Raw genomic sequence first — 19,837 nt, forward strand, 5'->3', positions numbered from 1 at the left:
AAATGAATCAAATGAATTACTTGAATCACATGCATCACATGAATCAAATGAATCAAATGAATCAAATGAATCAAATGAATCAAATGAATCAAATGAATCAAATGAATCAAATGAATCAAATGAATCAAATGAATCAAATGAATCAAATGAATCAAATGAATCAAATGAATCAAATGAATCAAATGAATCAAATGAATCAAATGAATCAAATGAATCAAATGAATCAAATGAATCAAATGAATCAAATTAATCAAATTGATTCAATTCATCCAGTGAATACAATGAATCAAATTAATGAAATTGATCAAATGAATAAAAGGAATGGATGAACAAAATGAATAAAGTAAAAAATAAATGAAATGCATAAATAAAACAAACGAATCAAATAAACAAAATGAGCTGAAGTGATAAAATGAATAAAAAGAAGAAAATGAGCATTGATGCATTGATTAAAATGAAAAATTGAACAATGGTAAAAGGTTATAAATTAATATAAAGAAATAAATTGAATCAAATAAATTATTTGGATGAAATGATTAAAACTGAAAAAGTAGTCAGATTATTAAAATGAAGAAACTGAACAAAATGAATTAACTGGAAATAATGAAACGAATAAACTAAGTAAAATGAACGCAGATGAACATAACGAATAAAAAGACGCGGAATGAAATAATTAATTAAAATGAAATGGTCATATATTTGAAGCTAAAAACATTTTTGAATAAAGAAAATGAATAAACCGGATTGTACGAATTTGAGAACCATCCGGATCAGAAACACATAACAGAAATATTTCAAGAATTTATCTCACGTTGTTACTTGCTATAAATTTCTGTTATTTTAACTACTAACGAGACCAAATTTATAACACAATATGTTACACAAATTGTGTTCTGTTATAATCTTGTTATTTCATTTTGATCGGGATTGCATCAGAAAGTTTTGAAATGTTTTTGAAATACCCATCTTCTGAGAAAAGGCTAATAAATATGCAATGGACTTTCTAGGGCTTCCATCTTTTTTTGGTTTTATTCTTTTTGTTTTCATGCTTCTTTACTTGACGGCGTCGTTTTAAGATTAAATGGTGTTTCTACTTTATTTTTGGACCTTAATTAGTTATCAGGAACTTGGAACGTTCTATTTGCTTTGGAATTCGAAGTTTACTTTTTGGTCACATATTCCCGAAAAAAAGATTTATGTACAGAATAGAATTTACTGGTTCAGTATTTTAACGCGCAATTGAATATAGTAAAGTGAGACAAGGTCACATGTGCATTCAAGCCGCTTGAACAGAGAACGACAGGGAGAACGCGATTCGTGAATGAGACAGGTGGTCAAGGCTTCTGTCTGTCACGTTACATTTTTACGCATATTTCATTAAATAAGTCAGCAAAAACGATAAAACCAGATTCTATCCCAACTGCACATTAAAGGTCTCTGAACCGCACAATTTTTCTACAGAAAGTTATTTTTTATCTTTAGCGGCTTTCGTGTTATTGTCATTTTAATACGTCTGTCACGTTAAGCAATTTTCGCAGTGAGCTTGGAGGTTGCCCAACTAAATTGAAAAAGTCTGTTCCGTTGGCCCCCAAATTCGCATGAACACAGTTTTAAGTTGAAGCTTGGAAAACAAGGAAGAGTTTGAAATATAGTTTTCCTGAAGAAAAACTTTGATTTCGATTTTATGGAGTATTCTCAATGATCTGTCACGTTACAACCAGAGTCTGTCACGTTACAGTTCTATATTTTTATTGAAGCAAGCATATCGAGACAGTCGGGCACAAATCATCCTTGGTCTGGGAACGGAGTATTAACGAGAAATTTCATGTTTATTTTGAAAAACATATCGGTTTTGATGAACAAACGTGAATAACTTCTGAAAGGGTCGTAATTTAACGAAGTAATATATTATGACGAAAATAATCTAAAATAACTTAAAACATCTGCATTTTGAAGCACAATTTTTCATGAGAATTCTGAATTCAAAAACCATTTTGAAATACATTCTATAACTAAATTATTTAAAGTATAAAAATTAAATAAAAAAATTAAAATTTAAAAATTAAAGGAATTTTTGAAATATATTAAAACTTTTTATTGTTATTTTCTCCACAATGCAATCATGTTTTAAACATTTTTTATTTGCAATAAAATTTTAAACGTGTTTAAATGTTTTTGCGTTTGGTATCTGTGAGTTATTTATTAAAAGGGCGTATTTTCACTACTAGATATTTTTGTTGAATAAAAAAATCAAAATATTTCGGAAAAATTTCCTTGAGAGCATTTTGCTTCGAAATTAAATTTAGTATTAGTATTCTATGAGAAAATTATATTTATGACTGGCAAATAAGAAATTTAGAAAGTATACTTGAAGTTAAAAATGCTTCCTTACTAATAACTTACTAATATTGTAATTACAGTTTCTTCAATTTTTAGGTTTTCGGTAACAAAAAAATCATTGTTTTTTGTAATTGTATTTAATAACATTTTTTTGTTTTCTTATTGAAAAATTTCACCAAAAAATATTCACAGAGAAGAATTGATTCCCTAGAACTCGCTATCATATAGCTTTGCTACACCAATGGCGATTTTCGAACAATATATTTTGAAAGTAGTGCATTCAAGATCTGATCCGCCCTTTTTAAATATTACTCTTGAATAAAAATTCTTTGTTTAATATGGCAAAATACTTAGTCTACCATAAAGATGAAATGTAAAAGGTTTCATCAGAATCGAAAATGGTCACCATTTTTGACGTAATTGAATCAAACTTGATGGAATTGCTTCACAGCAGAAAACATCTGTAACGTTACATAAGATCAACTGTGTTTTCACAAAAATAAATAAAGCTTTCAGCTTTTCACAATACAATTTCAAAAAGTAGACTCAAAATAGTAAGAAAAACTATAGGTTAGACATTGTATGCATGCTTTTAGTGTGGTCCACAAAACTTTTTCGAATTTTTTATCTGTCACGTTACAAGTTATATGGTTTCCATTACTTCACAATTGAAAATAAGCATTTATCCATATTCATCTCAATTTTTCAAGCAATATCATCAAATTTAAAGTAGACTACGATAGAAAAATGTGATTAAGGCAAAAAGTTGAAAATATGGATTTTGTGTACATTTTTATCTCCTTACGGTCTTTTAGTCATTTTCAGGTCATGCAAGTAGCATCAACTAACTTTTATAAATGACAGACATGGAATTTTTTTCTGGGCTCACCATTCATATTTTTTAATATTAGAGGTTATATACATACGGAAAACAAACAGTTTGACGCAAAATTTGACAAAAAAAAATTTCTCCTGTGGTTGCCATTTTCGGAGCCTTGACCAGGTAGATATTTCAAAGTTTTTTTTTGCATTGAAGTAAATAGTGTGAAATGTCTAGGCTATGTCGATAGCATAAAAGCCGTGCAAGTTGATTGCAATGCAGTCTCTTTCCATTCACCCTTAAAGCTTTCATATTGTTTCGTTCGGAACTCTCGTGCAGGAAATATGGATAAATAGATCCTATACAGACCAATACTGTGAAAAAGAAATGGTTCAAATTACTCAGTATATCCAGATATGGACGACGATAAGTTAAAAGACACATTGTAGTTGCATCCCCCATCGAGAGTGGGTACTTTGGGAGACTTCTTTTTCTGGATCTAATTTGTGGATGTTTTTGGTCTTTGATCCGTTATTTTTCATGAAAGTTCGTACCAATACAACGAATGTGCAGCTGATACAACTCATGGTTCATTCGCTTCCGCAACGTTCCGGCTTCCATCTGCACGCCACCATAGATGGTACGCAACACCTTTCGTTCGAAAACTCCAAGGGCGCGTTGGTCCTCCACGAGCATATTGGTCCTCCAGGTCTCGTGGCCGTAGAGGACCACCGATCTAATCAGCGTCTTGAAGATAATCGATTTCGTGCGGCGGCGAAGTTTGTTCGATCGGAGCGTCCTCTGGAGTCCAAAATAGACACGGTTTCCCGCTAAGATCCGTCTCTGAATTTCCCTGCTGTTATCATTGTCGTCGGTTACCAGTGAGCCCAAATACATGAATTCGTCGACCATCTCGATTTCGTCACCGTCAATCCGAACTCGGGTGGGAGGTTCACATTGTCGTCTCTAGAACCTCTTCCTCTCATGTATTTTGTCTTCGAAACGTTGATGGCAAGTCCAATCCTGCTGGCTTCAGCTTTTAATCTTTGAACATATATTTCATTCAAAATTCTCTTTTGAAAATTTACATCGTCAAACTTTCATATTACCCAGTTAAGCCAAATATTTTTCTGATATAGCCATGAATTTCCTTAATTATAGTGTAGATACAGGCTTTGAATACAATTGAATTAAAGTTGAGTTGATGTAGCAGCAGACAAAAAATAGTTTTGTTTTCTCAAACCTTCGCAATTACAATTAATAACTATTTCATATTGGCAGAAGATCTTATCACACAACTTAGAATTGGATACAGAAATAGCTAGATAGATGCGATAGCAGAGAGACAGAGAGAAAGAGAGAGTGATGGGGGGGGGGCGTGTGAGGAATGGCAAATGATGGTTAATGCAGTGATATTTTTATAGGTATATTATTATGATATATTGATTCTTACATTCTTATCATAAATAATGTAAGTAGTAGGGGAAGTGTGGGAAAAACCGATACTGTGGGTAAAACCGACACCCCACAACTTTTCCTAGAAATCAAATTTTAATTCATTTCATAATGATACATTATTATTAGTACGTTTATTTAGAGCATATTAAGAAAAATTGGATTTACGTTAGAGCGCAGAATGTCATAAAAATAAACAAAACATACGACAGCAGCGTTCATACTCGTCTGGATGTTAACTTTCGTTGATAGATTTTAAGGTTTTAACCGAACAAAAGCTTTTCAAATCACCACATTTTTCAGTTCCTATTATCGGCCTTTCCTATGATCAACTAGGTGCATTGAAGACGAGTTTGAGAAATTCAATATTTTTAATCGCTTTTACAAAAAATGTGCGCTGTTGGGGTAAAACCGACACCCTATGGTTAGGGTAAAACCGACACGCTTTTAAGATGGTTGTGTATACTTGCGATTCATTTCAAAATATTGGGGATTTTTGTGACACTTCAATTAGCCTATTAGAACACTATAGTATTAGCAGAAATACACAGAAATACTTTTATTGTGTTTATTTCTTGTAAGTCTCTTTAAAAATCAAAAATTGGAATTTTTGCTTATCTGATTCTATCGAAACTTTTAATATTTCTGCAAAAATATCATCAAACCGAATTTCTAGTGTTCTCTTGGTTTGTCATAGACGAACTTTATTACAATGAGACAATGATCTTTTATATACCCCAATAGATCGTTGATGATCAGAGTCCGAAAAATCAAATCTGAAAAAGATAGCTTTACTAAGAAGTGTATGTGTCACTTATAAGTGAATGAATCCAATTAGCAGAACGTAGAACGCTTGCAAATCTTCTCTTACGAAATAAAATGACACTGGAGGTTGCAATGATGTGCCCAAGGATTATTTGGAAATACTCATATCAATTAATAATCCTATAGCATAAAATACTCCTATATTTTTAATAAGATAAAGATTTTAATAAAGTGGAGAAAAAATAAATTAAAGGGGGTGTCGATCTTACCCCTATGGGGTGTCTGTTTTACCCGCAGTACCTACAGAAAGTCACTTTGTTTTCCAATAATTTTTAACGAAATTAATTTTTTGATGCGCTGAAAAAATTAAGTCTTGTTAGGAATTTTCTGAAGAAGAATTCTGCATAAAAATTATAATTTTTTTGATTTTGTGGCAACTTAGAAAAAGTGTTAAGCTTAAGGTGTCGGTTTTAACCATAATTTCCCTAATTTTTGTGCCATAACCAGTATTACCTAAATCTTGCAAAAGAGCTAAATTTTCGCTAGATTTTTGGGCATCAAACATACAGTTGCTTTCAGTGACGCCACAAGTATAATTATATTAGAAATCTTTTATCTCACTACTAGGTGAATTACTTGTTGATCTGTGTATTGATATACCATCCAACATTTACCTCATGATTGAACGCAATGTAATCCAAGGGATAAATACTAGAACTCACTGTTTTTTTTATCAAGATATTATTTAGTTTTTAAGTGAACTTATATAATGATTTTTGAGAAATAGTTCATTTATTATAAAGGTAATTCACAAAATGTTCTCAACATCGAATTCCTTCAATCATGTAGATGTGTTTTCATACCCCGATATTCAAAATCGGTTTAGTTTTGCCCCTAAAACACCAGTAAAGCAATTCTCTGTATGAAACAATCTCATTTTTAGTTAGTGGAAATTGGTAAGCGAGGACTAAAAATACAAAATGTTTAATATTTCCGCCGCTCGTTCACGGATTTTAAAAAATATAGCTTGTTAGAAAGGTATTTTTACAAGCTTTCTATTTATATGCGGTTTGTGGAACATTATTGTATTGTTCAAAAGTTATTTGCAAAAAACCAGCTGTGTTTTGACAAAATCGCCCATATCTCAGAAAGTAAACATTGGGTTACCAACCGTCCTTATTTTAAAGGACATGTCCTTATTTTCGAGGTTTTTGGAAAGCGTCCTTATTTTACTTCAAATGTCCTTAATTTTAGTCTCAAACCTTGGCATATACAGGGTGGTTCAACATGAAGTTTTTAACAGGGCATTTTCTAATAGATAACGGGTACTAACTGCAAACTGTTATGCTATTGTAGTTTAGTATTGTTTGCCATTTCATAATGGAACGACTTACACTGGCTCACCATCTTCAAATTATTCAACTATATTACGAAAATCAGCGATCTGTGGGAAATAAGTTTAATACACTCCGACCATAATATGGTCGACATAATCGGCCAACTGATTCAACTATTCGCCATACAACCAAAAAGTAAGCGTTGTAGTTCTCGTTATTGGCCGATTACCCGAGCAAATACTCATGGGTTCAAATACCACATAGCCCCTTGAAAAGACCTTAAACATGGTCCGTGCCAAAATTCACAACCATCAAGACACCATAAAATGGTCTCAATAACCAATAAATACACCAACCTATGGTATTTTATATGGGATCTACCGGACCATGGTGATGGTATTTTCATGGGTTGAACCCATTTCAAACACCCATGCTAAACCCCATGAGCATGGGTGTATTATGGGCTTTTCGTTTGCTCGGGTAGCGAACAAATCGACCACATCCAGCACGCAGTGAAGAAAACATAGCGGCGGTGACATCCCCAAGCATTGGAAATCAACATTACTCGAGTAATTAGCCAGATACCACTTGAAATGCTCGAATCCGTCATCAAAAATTGGACCAGTTGAATGGACTACCTAAAGCGCCAACATGGTCAACATTTAAAAGAAATTGTTTTCAAACAATTACTGGCAAAAAATGTTCTTTCGATTGACAAATAAACAATTCGCGATTTACTCCATTTTTCAATTTTTTCACAGCAATAAAAAAATATCATGACGAATCACCCTGAATTAAATTGTTCAGATCAACTTTATTCCAAGAGAATTAATTTCAATTCCTTTCAGCGATTTTTTTTTTGTTAATGCATACTCTCTACGACTCATGGCAACCAAAATTTGTTTTACTCAGAAGTAACCAAAATTTATTGGATAGCTCAATATGAGGTTTGGCCAAAGTGGTATCTTCGTTCGGTATTGGTACTACACCATTCTAATTTGTCTCGATTGAGATTCAACGTTCCAATTCAACCGTTGGGAAATGAGACAGATTTTTTTTAGAATTCTGGCTCAAGTGACATAACTGGCATAACATTTGGCAGGGATGTCCTTAATTTGCTCTCAGTCCATTTGGTAACCCTAGTAAACAACATATCGAAAATCAAAAATAATAGTGTCAAATGGCAACATTAGGCCTTTCATTTGAAACTAGTTTCATAATGATCGGTTCAGCCATTGCTGAGATAATTACATGACATTTTGTACATACATACATATATACACACATACACACACAATAACAGATATTGTCTCAATTTGTCGAGCTGAGTCGATTGGTTTATGCGACTCGGCCCTTCGGGCCTCGGAAAAAGTTTTCAAAGTTTGAGCGAATCCTATACATTTCTTTTGTAAGAAATGTAAAACAGGCATACGTCCTAAAAACGAAGAGATAGCGAGTTGGTCTATTCTGCAAAGAGGTGTGTTTTGAAAGTAACTACAGCTTTCTAGAACATCGAAAAACAGTAAAAAATCAAATAAAAATGTTACACTAAAAAGGTTTTAAATCGTGCAATTTAAGTCTTGCGATGTAAGTCGTACGATTTATATCAGTCGAATCGAATCGTATATTTGCACGATTTAAAATCGCTCGGGAGATATTTAAATCGCATTTTGAAACGTGCCACCAAAATCGTTCGATTTAAACCGTGCGATTCAAATCGTACGACTTAAGTCGTGCGATTTAAATCGTACAATTTAAGTCGTGCGATTCAATCGTACGATTTATATCGACCGAATCGAATCGTACCCAAATCGCAAGAATAATTTTAAATTATATTCGTACCTTTTCTACCGTTTATTTCCACCATGCACATGCACCACTTCAGTGTCAGTAAGATTTAAAATCGCATTTTGAAACGTGCGGCCAACGTCGTGCGATTTGAATCGTACGATGTAAGTCGTGCGAATTAAATCGTACCATTTAAGTCGTGCGATTTAAGTCGTACGATTTAAGTGGTGCGATTTAAGTCGTACGAATTAAATCGTACGACTTAAACGTACCCAAATCGCAAGAATATTTTTAAATTATATTCGTTCGGTTTAAAATCGCATTTTGAAATCGTGCGATTTAAGTCGTGCGATTTAAATCGTACGTTTTAAATCGCGCGATTTAAATCGTACGTTTTAAATCGCGCTATTTAAATCGTGCGATTTAAGTCGTCGGATTTAAATCGTTCAATTTTGGTCGCGAAACTTAAGTCGTACGATTTAAGTCGTGCGATTTATATCGGCCAAATCGAATCGTACCCAAATTGCAAGAATTTTAAATTAAATTTATGCAATTTAAATCGTGCGATTTAAATAAAACGATTTAAATTGTGCAATTTAAATCGTACTATTTAGGTCGTGAGATTTAAATCGAACTTTTTATATCGGCCGAATCGAATCGTCTGTTAGTACGATTTAAGTCGTATATATATATATATATATATATATATATATATATATATATATATATATATATATATATATATATATATATATATATATATATATATATATATATATATATATATATATATATATATATATATATATATATATATATATATATATATATATATATATATATATATATATATACGACTTTAATCGTACTAACAGACGATTCGATTCGGCCGATATAAAAAGTTCGATTTAAATCTCACGACCTAAATCGTACGACTTAAATTTCGCGACCAAAATCGAACGATTTAAATCCGACGACTTAAATCGCACGATTTAAATAGCGCGATTTAAAACGTACGATTTAAATCGCGCGATTTAAAACGTACGATTTAAATCGCGCGATTTAAAACGTACGATTTAAATCGCACGACTTAAATCGCACGATTTCAAAATGCGATTTTAAACCGAACGAATATAATTTAAAAATATTCTTGCGATTTGGGTACGTTTAAGTCGTACGATTTAATTCGTACGACTTAAATCGCACCACTTAAATCGTACGACTTAAATCGCACGACTTAAATGGTACGATTTAATTCGCACGACTTACATCGTACGATTCAAATCGCACGACGTTGGCCGCACGTTTCAAAATGCGATTTTAAATCTTACTGACACTGAAGTGGTGCATGTGCATGGTGGAAATAAACAGTAGAAAAGGTACGAATATAATTTAAAATTATTCTTGCGATTTGGGTACGATTCGATTCGGTCGATATAAATCGTACGATTGAATCGCACGACTTAAATTGTACGATTTAAATCGCACGACTTAAGTCGTACGATTTGAATCGCACGGTTTAAATCGAACGATTTTGGTGGCACGTTTCAAAATGCGATTTAAATATCTCCCGAGCGATTTTAAATCGTGCAAATATACGATTCGATTCGACTGATATAAATCGTACGACTTACATCGCAAGACTTAAATTGCACGATTTAAAACCTTTTTAGTGTAACATTTTTATTTGATTTTTTGCTGTTTTTCGATGTTCTAGAAAGCTGTAGTTACTTTCAAAACACACCTCTTTGCAGAATAGACCAACTCGCTATCTCTTCGTTTTTAGGACGTATGCCTGTTTTACATTTCTTACAAAAGAAATGTATAGGATTCGCTCAAACTTTGAAAACTTTTTCCGAGGCCCGAAGGGCCGAGTCGCATAAACCAATCGACTCAGCTCGACAAATTGAGACAATGTCTGTTATTGTGTGTGTATGTGTGTATGTATGTATGTACAAAATGTCATGTAATTATCTCAGCAATGGCTGAACCGATCATTATGAAACTAGTTTCAAATGAAAGGCCTAATGTTGCCATTTGACACTATTATTTTTGATTTTCGATATGCTGTTTACTAGGGTTACCAAATGGACTGAGAGCAAATTAAGGACATCCCTGCCAAATGTTATGCCAGTTATGTCACTTGAGCCAGAATTCTAAAAAAAAATCTGTCTCATTTTCCAACGGTTGAATTGGAACGTTGAATCTCAATCGAGACAAATTAGAATGGTGTAGTACCAATACCGAACGAAGATACCACTTTGGCCAAACCTCATATTGAGCTATCCAATAAATTTTGGTTACTTCTGAGTAAAACAAATTTTGGTTGCCATGAGTCGTAGAGAGTATGCATTAACAAAAAAAATCGCTGAAAGGAATTGAAATTAATTCTCTTGGAATAAAGTTGATCTGAATAATTTAATTCAGGGTGATTCGTCATGATATTTTTTATTGCTGTGAAAAAATTGAAAAATGGAGTAAATCGCGAATTGTTTATTTGTCAATCGAAAAAACATTTTTTGCCAGTAATTGTTTGAAAACAATTTCTTTTAAATGTTGACCATGTTGGCGCTTTAGGTAGTCCATTCAACTGGTCCAATTTTTGATGACGGATTCGAGCATTTCAAGTGGTATCTGGCTAATTACTCGAGTAATGTTGATTTCCAATGCTTGGGGATGTCACCGCCGCTATGTTTTCTTCACTGCGTGCTGGATGTGGTCGATTTGTTCGCTACCCGAGCAAACGAAAAGCCCATAATACACCCATGCTCATGGGGTTTGGCATGGGTGTTTGAAATGGGTTCAACCCATGAAAATACCATCACCATGGTCCGGTAGATCCCATATAAAATACCATAGGTTGGTGTATTTATTGGTTATTGAGACCATTTTATGGTGTCTTGATGGTTGTGAATTTTGGCACGGACCATGTTTAAGGTCTTTTCAAGGGGCTATGTGGTATTTGAACCCATGAGTATTTGCTCGGGTAATCGTCCAATAACGAGAACTACAACGCTTACTTTTTGGTTGTATGGCGAATAGTTGAATCAGTTGGCCGATTATGTCGACCATATTATGGTCGGAGTGTATTAAACTTATTTCCCACAGATCGCTGATTTTCGTAATATAGTTGAATAATTTGAAGATGGTGAGCCAGTGTAAGTCGTTCCATTATGAAATGGCAAACAATACTAAACTACAATAGCATAACAGTTTGCAGTTAGTACCCGTTACCTATTAGAAAATGCCCTGTTAAAAACTTCATGTTGAACCACCCTGTATATGCCAAGGTTTGAGACTAGAATTAAGGACATTTGAAGTGAAATAAGGACGCTTTCCAAAAACCTCGAAAATAAGGATATGTCCTTTAAAATAAGGACGGTTGGTAACCCAATGTTTACTTTCTGAGATATGGGCGATTTTGTCAAAACACAGCTGGTTTTTTGCAAATAACTTTTGAACAATACAATAATGTTCCACAAACCGCACATAAATAGAAAGCTTGTAAAAATACCTTTCTAACAAGCTATATTTTTTAAAATCCGTGAACGAGCGGCGGAAATATTAAACATTTTGTATTTTTAGTCCTCGCTTACCAATTTCCACTAACTAAAAATGAGATTGTTTCATACAGAGAATTGCTTTACTGGTGTTTTAGGGGCAAAACTAAACCGATTTTGAATATCGGGGTATGAAAACACATCTACATGATTGAAGGAATTCGATGTTGAGAACATTTTGTGAATTACCTTTATAATAAATGAACTATTTCTCAAAAATCAATATATAAGTTCACTTAAAAACTAAATAATATCTTGATAAAAAAAACAGTGAGTTCTAGTATTTATCCCTTGGATTACATTGCGTTCAATCATGAGGTAAATGTTGGATGGTATATCAATACACAGATCAACAAGTAATTCACCTAGTAGTGAGATAAAAGATTTCTAATATAATTATACTTGTGGCGTCACTGAAAGCAACTGTATGTTTGATGCCCAAAAATCTAGCGAAAATTTAGCTCTTTTGCAAGATTTAGGTTATACTTGTTATGGCACAAAAATTAGGGAAATTATGGTTAAAACCGACACCTTAAGCTAAACACTTTTTCTAAGTTGCCACAAAATCAAAAAAATTATAATTTTTATGCAGAATTCTTCTTCAGAAAATTCCTAACAAGACTTAATTTATATATATATATATATATATATATATATATATATATATATATATATATATATATATATATATATATATATATATATATATATATATATATATATATATATATATATATATATATATATATATATATATATATATATATATACATATATACACATATATATATATATATATATATATATATATATATATATATATATATATATATATATATATATATATATATATATATATATATATATATATATATATATATATATATATATATATATATATATATATATACGGATGGATGTATAAAATAACATATAAGTTCAAGTAAATAGATTTATTTAAATATATACATATGCATACTAGACTACGTACATATACATATGTATAAAACACAGATACATGCATACATATATGGATATATAAGCGTGATATAATCGAAACATAACTGTACTAGTGTCGGATTTATAGTGAACAACAACAGGTTGCATTATTATTTCTATAAAGGAATTAAACAAAAACATCTGTATTAACAGAATTGATTATTTTTCATGCTACATAATACAAATAATTTATTGAAACGATAGTCTATTTTACCCCGCAATGTTCCAAGGATCCCTTTAGAACGCCCTATGATTTATATATGTATCTATACGGCATCTCTTGCTGAACAACAAATAAATAAATTCAGCTATTACTACCTGCTACTCGATAAACCGTAGTCCCTTAGAGATAGCCCACAACAACAACAAAACAGGCATGCGTCCTAAAAACGAAGAGATAGCGAGTTGGTCTATTCTGCAAAAAGGTTTTGAAAGTATGTAGAACTTTCTAGAACATCGAAAAATTGTATAAAATCAAATAAAAATGTTACAGTAAAAACATTTTTATGGGAGTATTCCGAAATGTAATTCAATTTCACCCAATAGCTTTTTTGCTTAACAGATAGCCATCTCGCTACTTCAACAAAGTTTCATAAAATCATTTCGTCTAAAAACTTCCCATACATGTCTATCAATTTTGGCAACAACTTGCAAAGTTATTTTTTTTTATCTGCGTATATACTCCCTTTAATCAAAATTTCCCAAAATTATATAAAACTACTTCAAAAATAAAGAAACCTTTCCGATGACATAAAAGTGCTATAACAAATAGTGTCGTTGCAAATATCAATGTCCGGCTTTTTTTTTTGATTCCGTCCCACTGTGCGGCGCTAGCTTAGTCATGCTGATGTTTAATTCTGATAAGATGAAGAATTGATGAATTGATGCAATGTACAGTTTTTTAAACAATTGAACCGCAAATATATTTTATTTTATTTTATAGTGTAAGCATCATGCTATAAGTGTGCAAAATTTTATCGTACAAATGAAATCGAGGATCACTTGACAAAACGTGCACTTTCGAAATACTTTCAGAACTACAATTTGGAATTAAAAATCCAAATGCTCCGGAATCCGTTTGTAGTAGGCCATGTGAAAGAGGACAAGCGAAAAAATATGTCGAAGGCGAAGGATGCTGTTGGCATTGTTTCAACTGTTCGCAATATCAGGTATGTTTTTATAGCAAGTGTGTTTGTAACATTCAATTGAGAATAGTCTAGGAACATAAATTGTCCATACAGGCAATAGTTTAAGCAAATCTTATGTACCAATCGACTCAGCTCAACAAAGTGGGATAATAGGAAGGAATCTTCAACACCATCTGTGGTATCTAAAACAGAAAAAAATTGTGGTAACCAAAACAGAAAAAAAATTTAAATTAGTATACCTAACCGTTCTATTTGTTGTATACTTTAAAACGCAATTAGAACTGTGTTTTAAATACATAGGGTAGGACAGATATTCTGACTGGATAAACTGGGAAAACAATTTTAAGTCCAGTAACGCTTAAGACATGGCTTGAATTTGAATCGAAAAAGAACACCCGCTTCAACTGCTGCTAGGACGGTAAGTTCTGTTTTAAAATTTTCCGTTGTGCGCAGTACGAAACAAAAGTGTTTGAAATTAGAAAACAAAAAGTTCTGCTGGGAATGTGATTGTTTCCGATGCAATTACACTCAGATTTTTCACGCAGGGGATACAGGCCGTGTAAATGAAAACCGCGCAAATTTAAAAAAACGCGTTGATGAAAACCGCGTAAATTTCAAAATCCGAGTAAAAAAACCTGAGTGTACTCTCCTATATAAAATACTACGCTACTGAACAGTGCAATAACTACAGAAGAACGTTGTCAGATGCCTTACTGATAAAAAACATATAACATATAAGAAATATGAAACATGAAAACCAATAGGCTCTTTACCCTACGCAGCTACAAAGCGCCGTAAACATGGATTAACAAGTTACAACGCACACGCATGCATAAAAATAAATATATTTTTTTCAAACGCAACACTCTTAAGCAGCACACACCGCATTGAATTAAATCCAAACCACCCCACCCACCCACTTTGCAAATCATTCTGTGACACCGTGCTGGTACCCGAAAAATCCGCACACGGCCACCGTTGCCGAAAATGCATAGCGTCTACCGCTTATTGTAGTGCCCACACGCTGCAGCCATGATCTTAAACGTTCGACATAAGAACAAAAACTGATTCAAACGGGTACGCGTCACCTCTATTTATAAACTAACCGTATATGGTTTAGTCACTTAGGTGCGAGTGTGTGCAAATGCCAACGTTACCGAAAATCGATAGCGCTTATTGCATCGCCCGGAGACGATGTTGCTCATATGGGATAAGAGCAACAACTGATTTAAACGGACATGCGTTGCTTCTATTTATGACTTTTCGTGTTTCATTGAGCAACTAAGCTGCCCTCTCTTGACGGCTGTGTCTGAGAAATCTGCCTCACGAATGGTAATTTTCCCGTTTTTCGTGAACTTTTTAATTTTAGCAATTTCCAAAAGTCTACTTTTATTGGGGAGATATTAAATTATTACCAATAGTTAAGTTAGGTGTTTCTGAATCGGTTGGTGTATGAATGATTAAAATCCATCTAGTAATATCGGAGTTATAAGCGTGCAAACCTTACATAGCCGTAAGCACAAAGCCGTACTAACTGTTTTTAAACCGGACTAACTTTTAAACTGGCCTAAAATATTTGGTAAGCTTTAATCAAACGATGCTGTCATTTATATGGCTGCGTTCTGATCTGCGTTACACGTCAATGTTAAAAAACAACAAATTCAAGTTAAAGAAAATGAGTAAATTCATTCCGATATTTTCTTGCAGTAAAATAGCTTTTCTTCGTCAAATATCTCGTTCCATAGGATTTGAGAACAATTTTGTCAACTTGTTGCCGATATGTTTCTGAACATAGAACTTTAACGTGTTGGATAGTTGAAAGTTGGCCGATGATGTACAGTAACTTTGTAGTGACATAATATGCACAAAAGAAAATAAATTGATATACATATGCATGTTTTTATTCAGTTTGAATAGGCGCTCGTCGAGTTAGAGGTGGCTGAACCATCGGTTGTAATTGGTGCCATGATAGTTATTTCTCGACAAAAATATGATTACTGGTTAAAACCCAACTGTCAAAATTCTTTTTGAAAGGAAATTCCGGACAAACCGTCGCTGGATAAGCACAGTTCATAGCAGTTAATGGAAGAGAACATTTTTCTCTTTTGTTTACTGCCAACATCTGTGATTGGCGAGTAACGGTTTGTCCGGAATTTCCTTTCAAAGACAATTTTGACAGTTGGCTTTAAAGCCGGAATTATATGTTTGTCGAGATTTCAAACTTTGATTAAAAAATTGGTTAAAATATTTCAATTTGAATTTAAAATGAACTGTGAGTGTCATTCTAATTGAACATGACACCTATCGACGTGGGGGAGAACATTTATTTTCGTTTCAAGTGAATTTTCACAAGTTTGAAATAAAGATCAATTATCAATGAAGGCCTGCGAATTAAAATTATACACGTTTTTCAGCGAGGTTTAAATAAAAAGTAAACAAAGATCAAACAAAAAATTAAACTTTGACAGAATGATCAGCGTTATATTTATTTTTTTGGCAGATAGAATATAGATATATTTCTATAATGCATCAATGCAAATTGGAACGATTTTATTTGTTAACAAAATTTCTATGATTTTATGAATAAAATAATAAGTACATTAAAACATAAATGAGAGTTTAAAACATCCTAGCAATATATTTTTACCAACACCCTGTAACTATTTGTGCCGTTTATACGCAATTTTGCTTCAAACTAACTTATGATCATTACAACAACTGACAGAATCTTATACCTGTTTAATTATTTCTATAGAGTTAATTAATATTTTAATATGACGTATTCCATATTTATGTCGCATTCTTTTCTGATTCGCGGTTCAAGCAATGTTTTGGAATAATGTACCGGTTGTTCAGAACTATTGATGCATATGCCAAAAATCGAAATAAATATATTGATCACCGTTGTGTTCACAATAAATCTCAAAATATTTTGTGTTCAGATGTTTTATGTGATTTTATTCTTATTGGAACATTGCACATATTTAAAATCAATTATTTACTCTTAGCTTAGAGTATTTGTGAAGCTAATTTCTAAGCTGTTAACATTCTGATTCAATTTACTAACCACGAGTGTAGGAAAATTCAAAAAATATTGCATTTTACGATCTATATCCAATTGTCATTTGTTTGGATCTATCCCCTAAAACAATAATTTTCTTCCGTTATATACTTTTTTTGATGTTTGATACAGTAGATATATGGGCAATAATTCGTGAAAATATGTTATCGATATATATTAACGAATTAAATGGTCCCGCTTATTCTCTTAGCGATAAGCAAAAAGAAAAGAATCAAAACAATTCCTATTGTAGTTTTGCTTCTAATTCACAAAAACAACTTTGATCTGAATTGATCTCAATTTATCCAAACGTGCTCTACTGTAACCCTTTGATGTGCAATTGGAATCAAGCGTGTAGAGAGAAGGAAAGAACGAGGAAATAAAAAAATGCGGGTAGATAAACACGGTAAAAAAAACTTTACCCATTTTAAGTATTCAAATTGCCCATTTTCGGAAGTTATTCGAGCTGTCAAAAAATGGGTATTTTTTTGCTTCTAACAATGGGTGCTTGTTATTCATTTCACAACTACTCGATGAGATAATGTCAATGGATATACTGATCTTAATAATGAGTGAAAAGTCATTAAAAAAAAATTAAGCGAGTTTACCTGCAAACTAAGGTTCGTAGCGGAACCTGCAAATTACCGGCCTGCATCTGAGTACGTGGCGGAAACGGAACATTTCAGCAATGCTCGTAGAAACGGTTGTTTAAACTACTGAGGATGTTGCAAATATGCGCAAGTTTGGCATTTTTAGAGCAGCCAAAAGATCCAGCCACCAAAAATATGTCCAGTTGGCAGTTTTATTTTATTAAGTAGTTAAGGAGATAATAATGTGAAATGAATGTTATTTTATGTTTTTTTTTAATTCAGAAATAATTCTATTGACAGTATTTTTCATTCTGGCGCGATTTTCATGAATGGATATTTTTTACGCGTTTTGTTGTAACAGTTCTGCGAAAAATAAAGAGAAAAGCATACCCAGGTTGACGTACAAGAGCTGTATTCATTTATGGATACGAACTCTTTACCCACTTAATGGGTTATTCCACTTTTATTGAAAATGCGTAGTTTTCGACGCATTAATTGGTATTTTATTTTATTAGTGTAGTTCGATAGTGCTTGTCTTTCCTACCTGATAAACTGGCTTATTTATTTCCATCTTTATTGCGAGCAAAGGGAGCCATATTTATCCAGAAGAAAGCCGAAGAGAGGATTGAAAATAACGAAATGTGTGCAGGAGAAGCACGACAAATTTTTGCATATTTTGTCTTCTTCCGGTAACATGATGCTGCCATTTGCATTGCTGCGTTCGGATCAGCAATACACGGCTATGTTAAAAAACCGTACAATAAAGTTAATTTAAAATTCACTGTTAATGCTATTTAATAGTCTGAATATTTCGAGAATTTTTTTATTGCTCAATAAAATGGTGAATCGACATCTTGTTGAATAGGATTTATAACATAAGTATTGTATCAAATAAAATATTTTTTTCGAGCAATTTCATCACAAGATGGCGGCTCTGCAGCATTTTCACCTCATGAGCGTTTTTTGGAAGGGGTCCATGGTAGGAAATCTATCTCCCGTGATTTTTTACCTAGCGCCAAAAACTAAAGTTTTTCTGATTCCTTATGTCAATAGCGATGTACGATGGATTTTTTCGATATTTTGATTTTAAGCGAAATGGCGCAGTTTTGAGTGATAAAACGTAGAAAATGTCATAAAACTCTACACAAAATCAATAAAAAGGAAAGCAATATAAAATTTAATCCTGCGTACGTGACTGGAGAAATCAATTTTGAATATACTGTGAAAATTTCAAAGCGACCAAAAATCATTTGTTCGAGTTACATTTCCGGCCAGTGGTTTCGAGAAAAACGCGGGTAAAGTTTGCAGTACACATGGGTTATACATAAGAAGCGTTGCGGCAAAATTGAAAATTTCTCGACAAACGTATGATTACGGCGTAAAAGCCAACTGTCAAAATTCTCTTTGAAAGGAAATTCCGGACAAACCGTTACTGGCTGAATACAGTTCACATCAGTTAATGAAAGAGAAAACTTTTCTCTTGCGTTTACTACCAACGTTTGTGCTTGGTGAGTAACGGTTTGTCCAGAATTTTCTCTCAAAGTGAATTTTGACAGTTGGCTTATACGCTGTAATCATATGTTTGTCGAGATTTGTATATTTTTGAATTGTTTTCGTTCTCCATGTTTTGGGATATCATATTTTACATCCTAAAGCACATTTTAGACTAATAAATAAAAAATCGTTTGTTTTAAAATTTTACAGTGGAGTAACCGCTTAAACAATTTATTATTTAAGATCCATAATTGACTAAAACGTTATTTTGCTAATAATGGTACATACTATCCAGAACGTTATAGAGTTGTAATGTTAGGCGCTAGCCACTCCAAGGGCTTGAAGAGCTTCTCTAACATTACACTTAGTAGTCAGTTCAGCCAAATCTGACTGTTCCAAATTTAATCAAATGCTTATAGAAAAAGAGTGGAAGCTTACATCTTTTGAAAAGTTTGTATCAGTTGCTGTTCTGCAACACAT

General features: G+C 32.8%; 1 protein-coding gene across 21 annotated transcripts in view; it reads left to right on the forward strand.

Annotated features, from left to right (window-relative positions):
• Positions 1–19,837, forward strand: part of LOC131691078 (metabotropic glutamate receptor 8) — a 1,433,400-nt gene that overhangs the window by 663,878 nt on the left and 749,685 nt on the right. For all 21 annotated transcript variants that reach the window (XR_009305687.1, XR_009305689.1, XR_009305690.1 and 18 more), the window contains one exon: positions 14,100–14,233. Coding sequence is in view for 17 of the 21 variants with exons in the window: in XM_058977259.1 (XP_058833242.1) it covers positions 14,100–14,233 (134 nt within the window). In the remaining 4 variants the exon portion in view is untranslated. The remainder of the gene's footprint in view (positions 1–14,099; positions 14,234–19,837) is intronic.

Source organism: Topomyia yanbarensis, chromosome 3 (assembly GCF_030247195.1).
Source record: "Topomyia yanbarensis strain Yona2022 chromosome 3, ASM3024719v1, whole genome shotgun sequence".
NCBI classification, from domain to species: domain Eukaryota; kingdom Metazoa; phylum Arthropoda; class Insecta; order Diptera; family Culicidae; genus Topomyia; species Topomyia yanbarensis.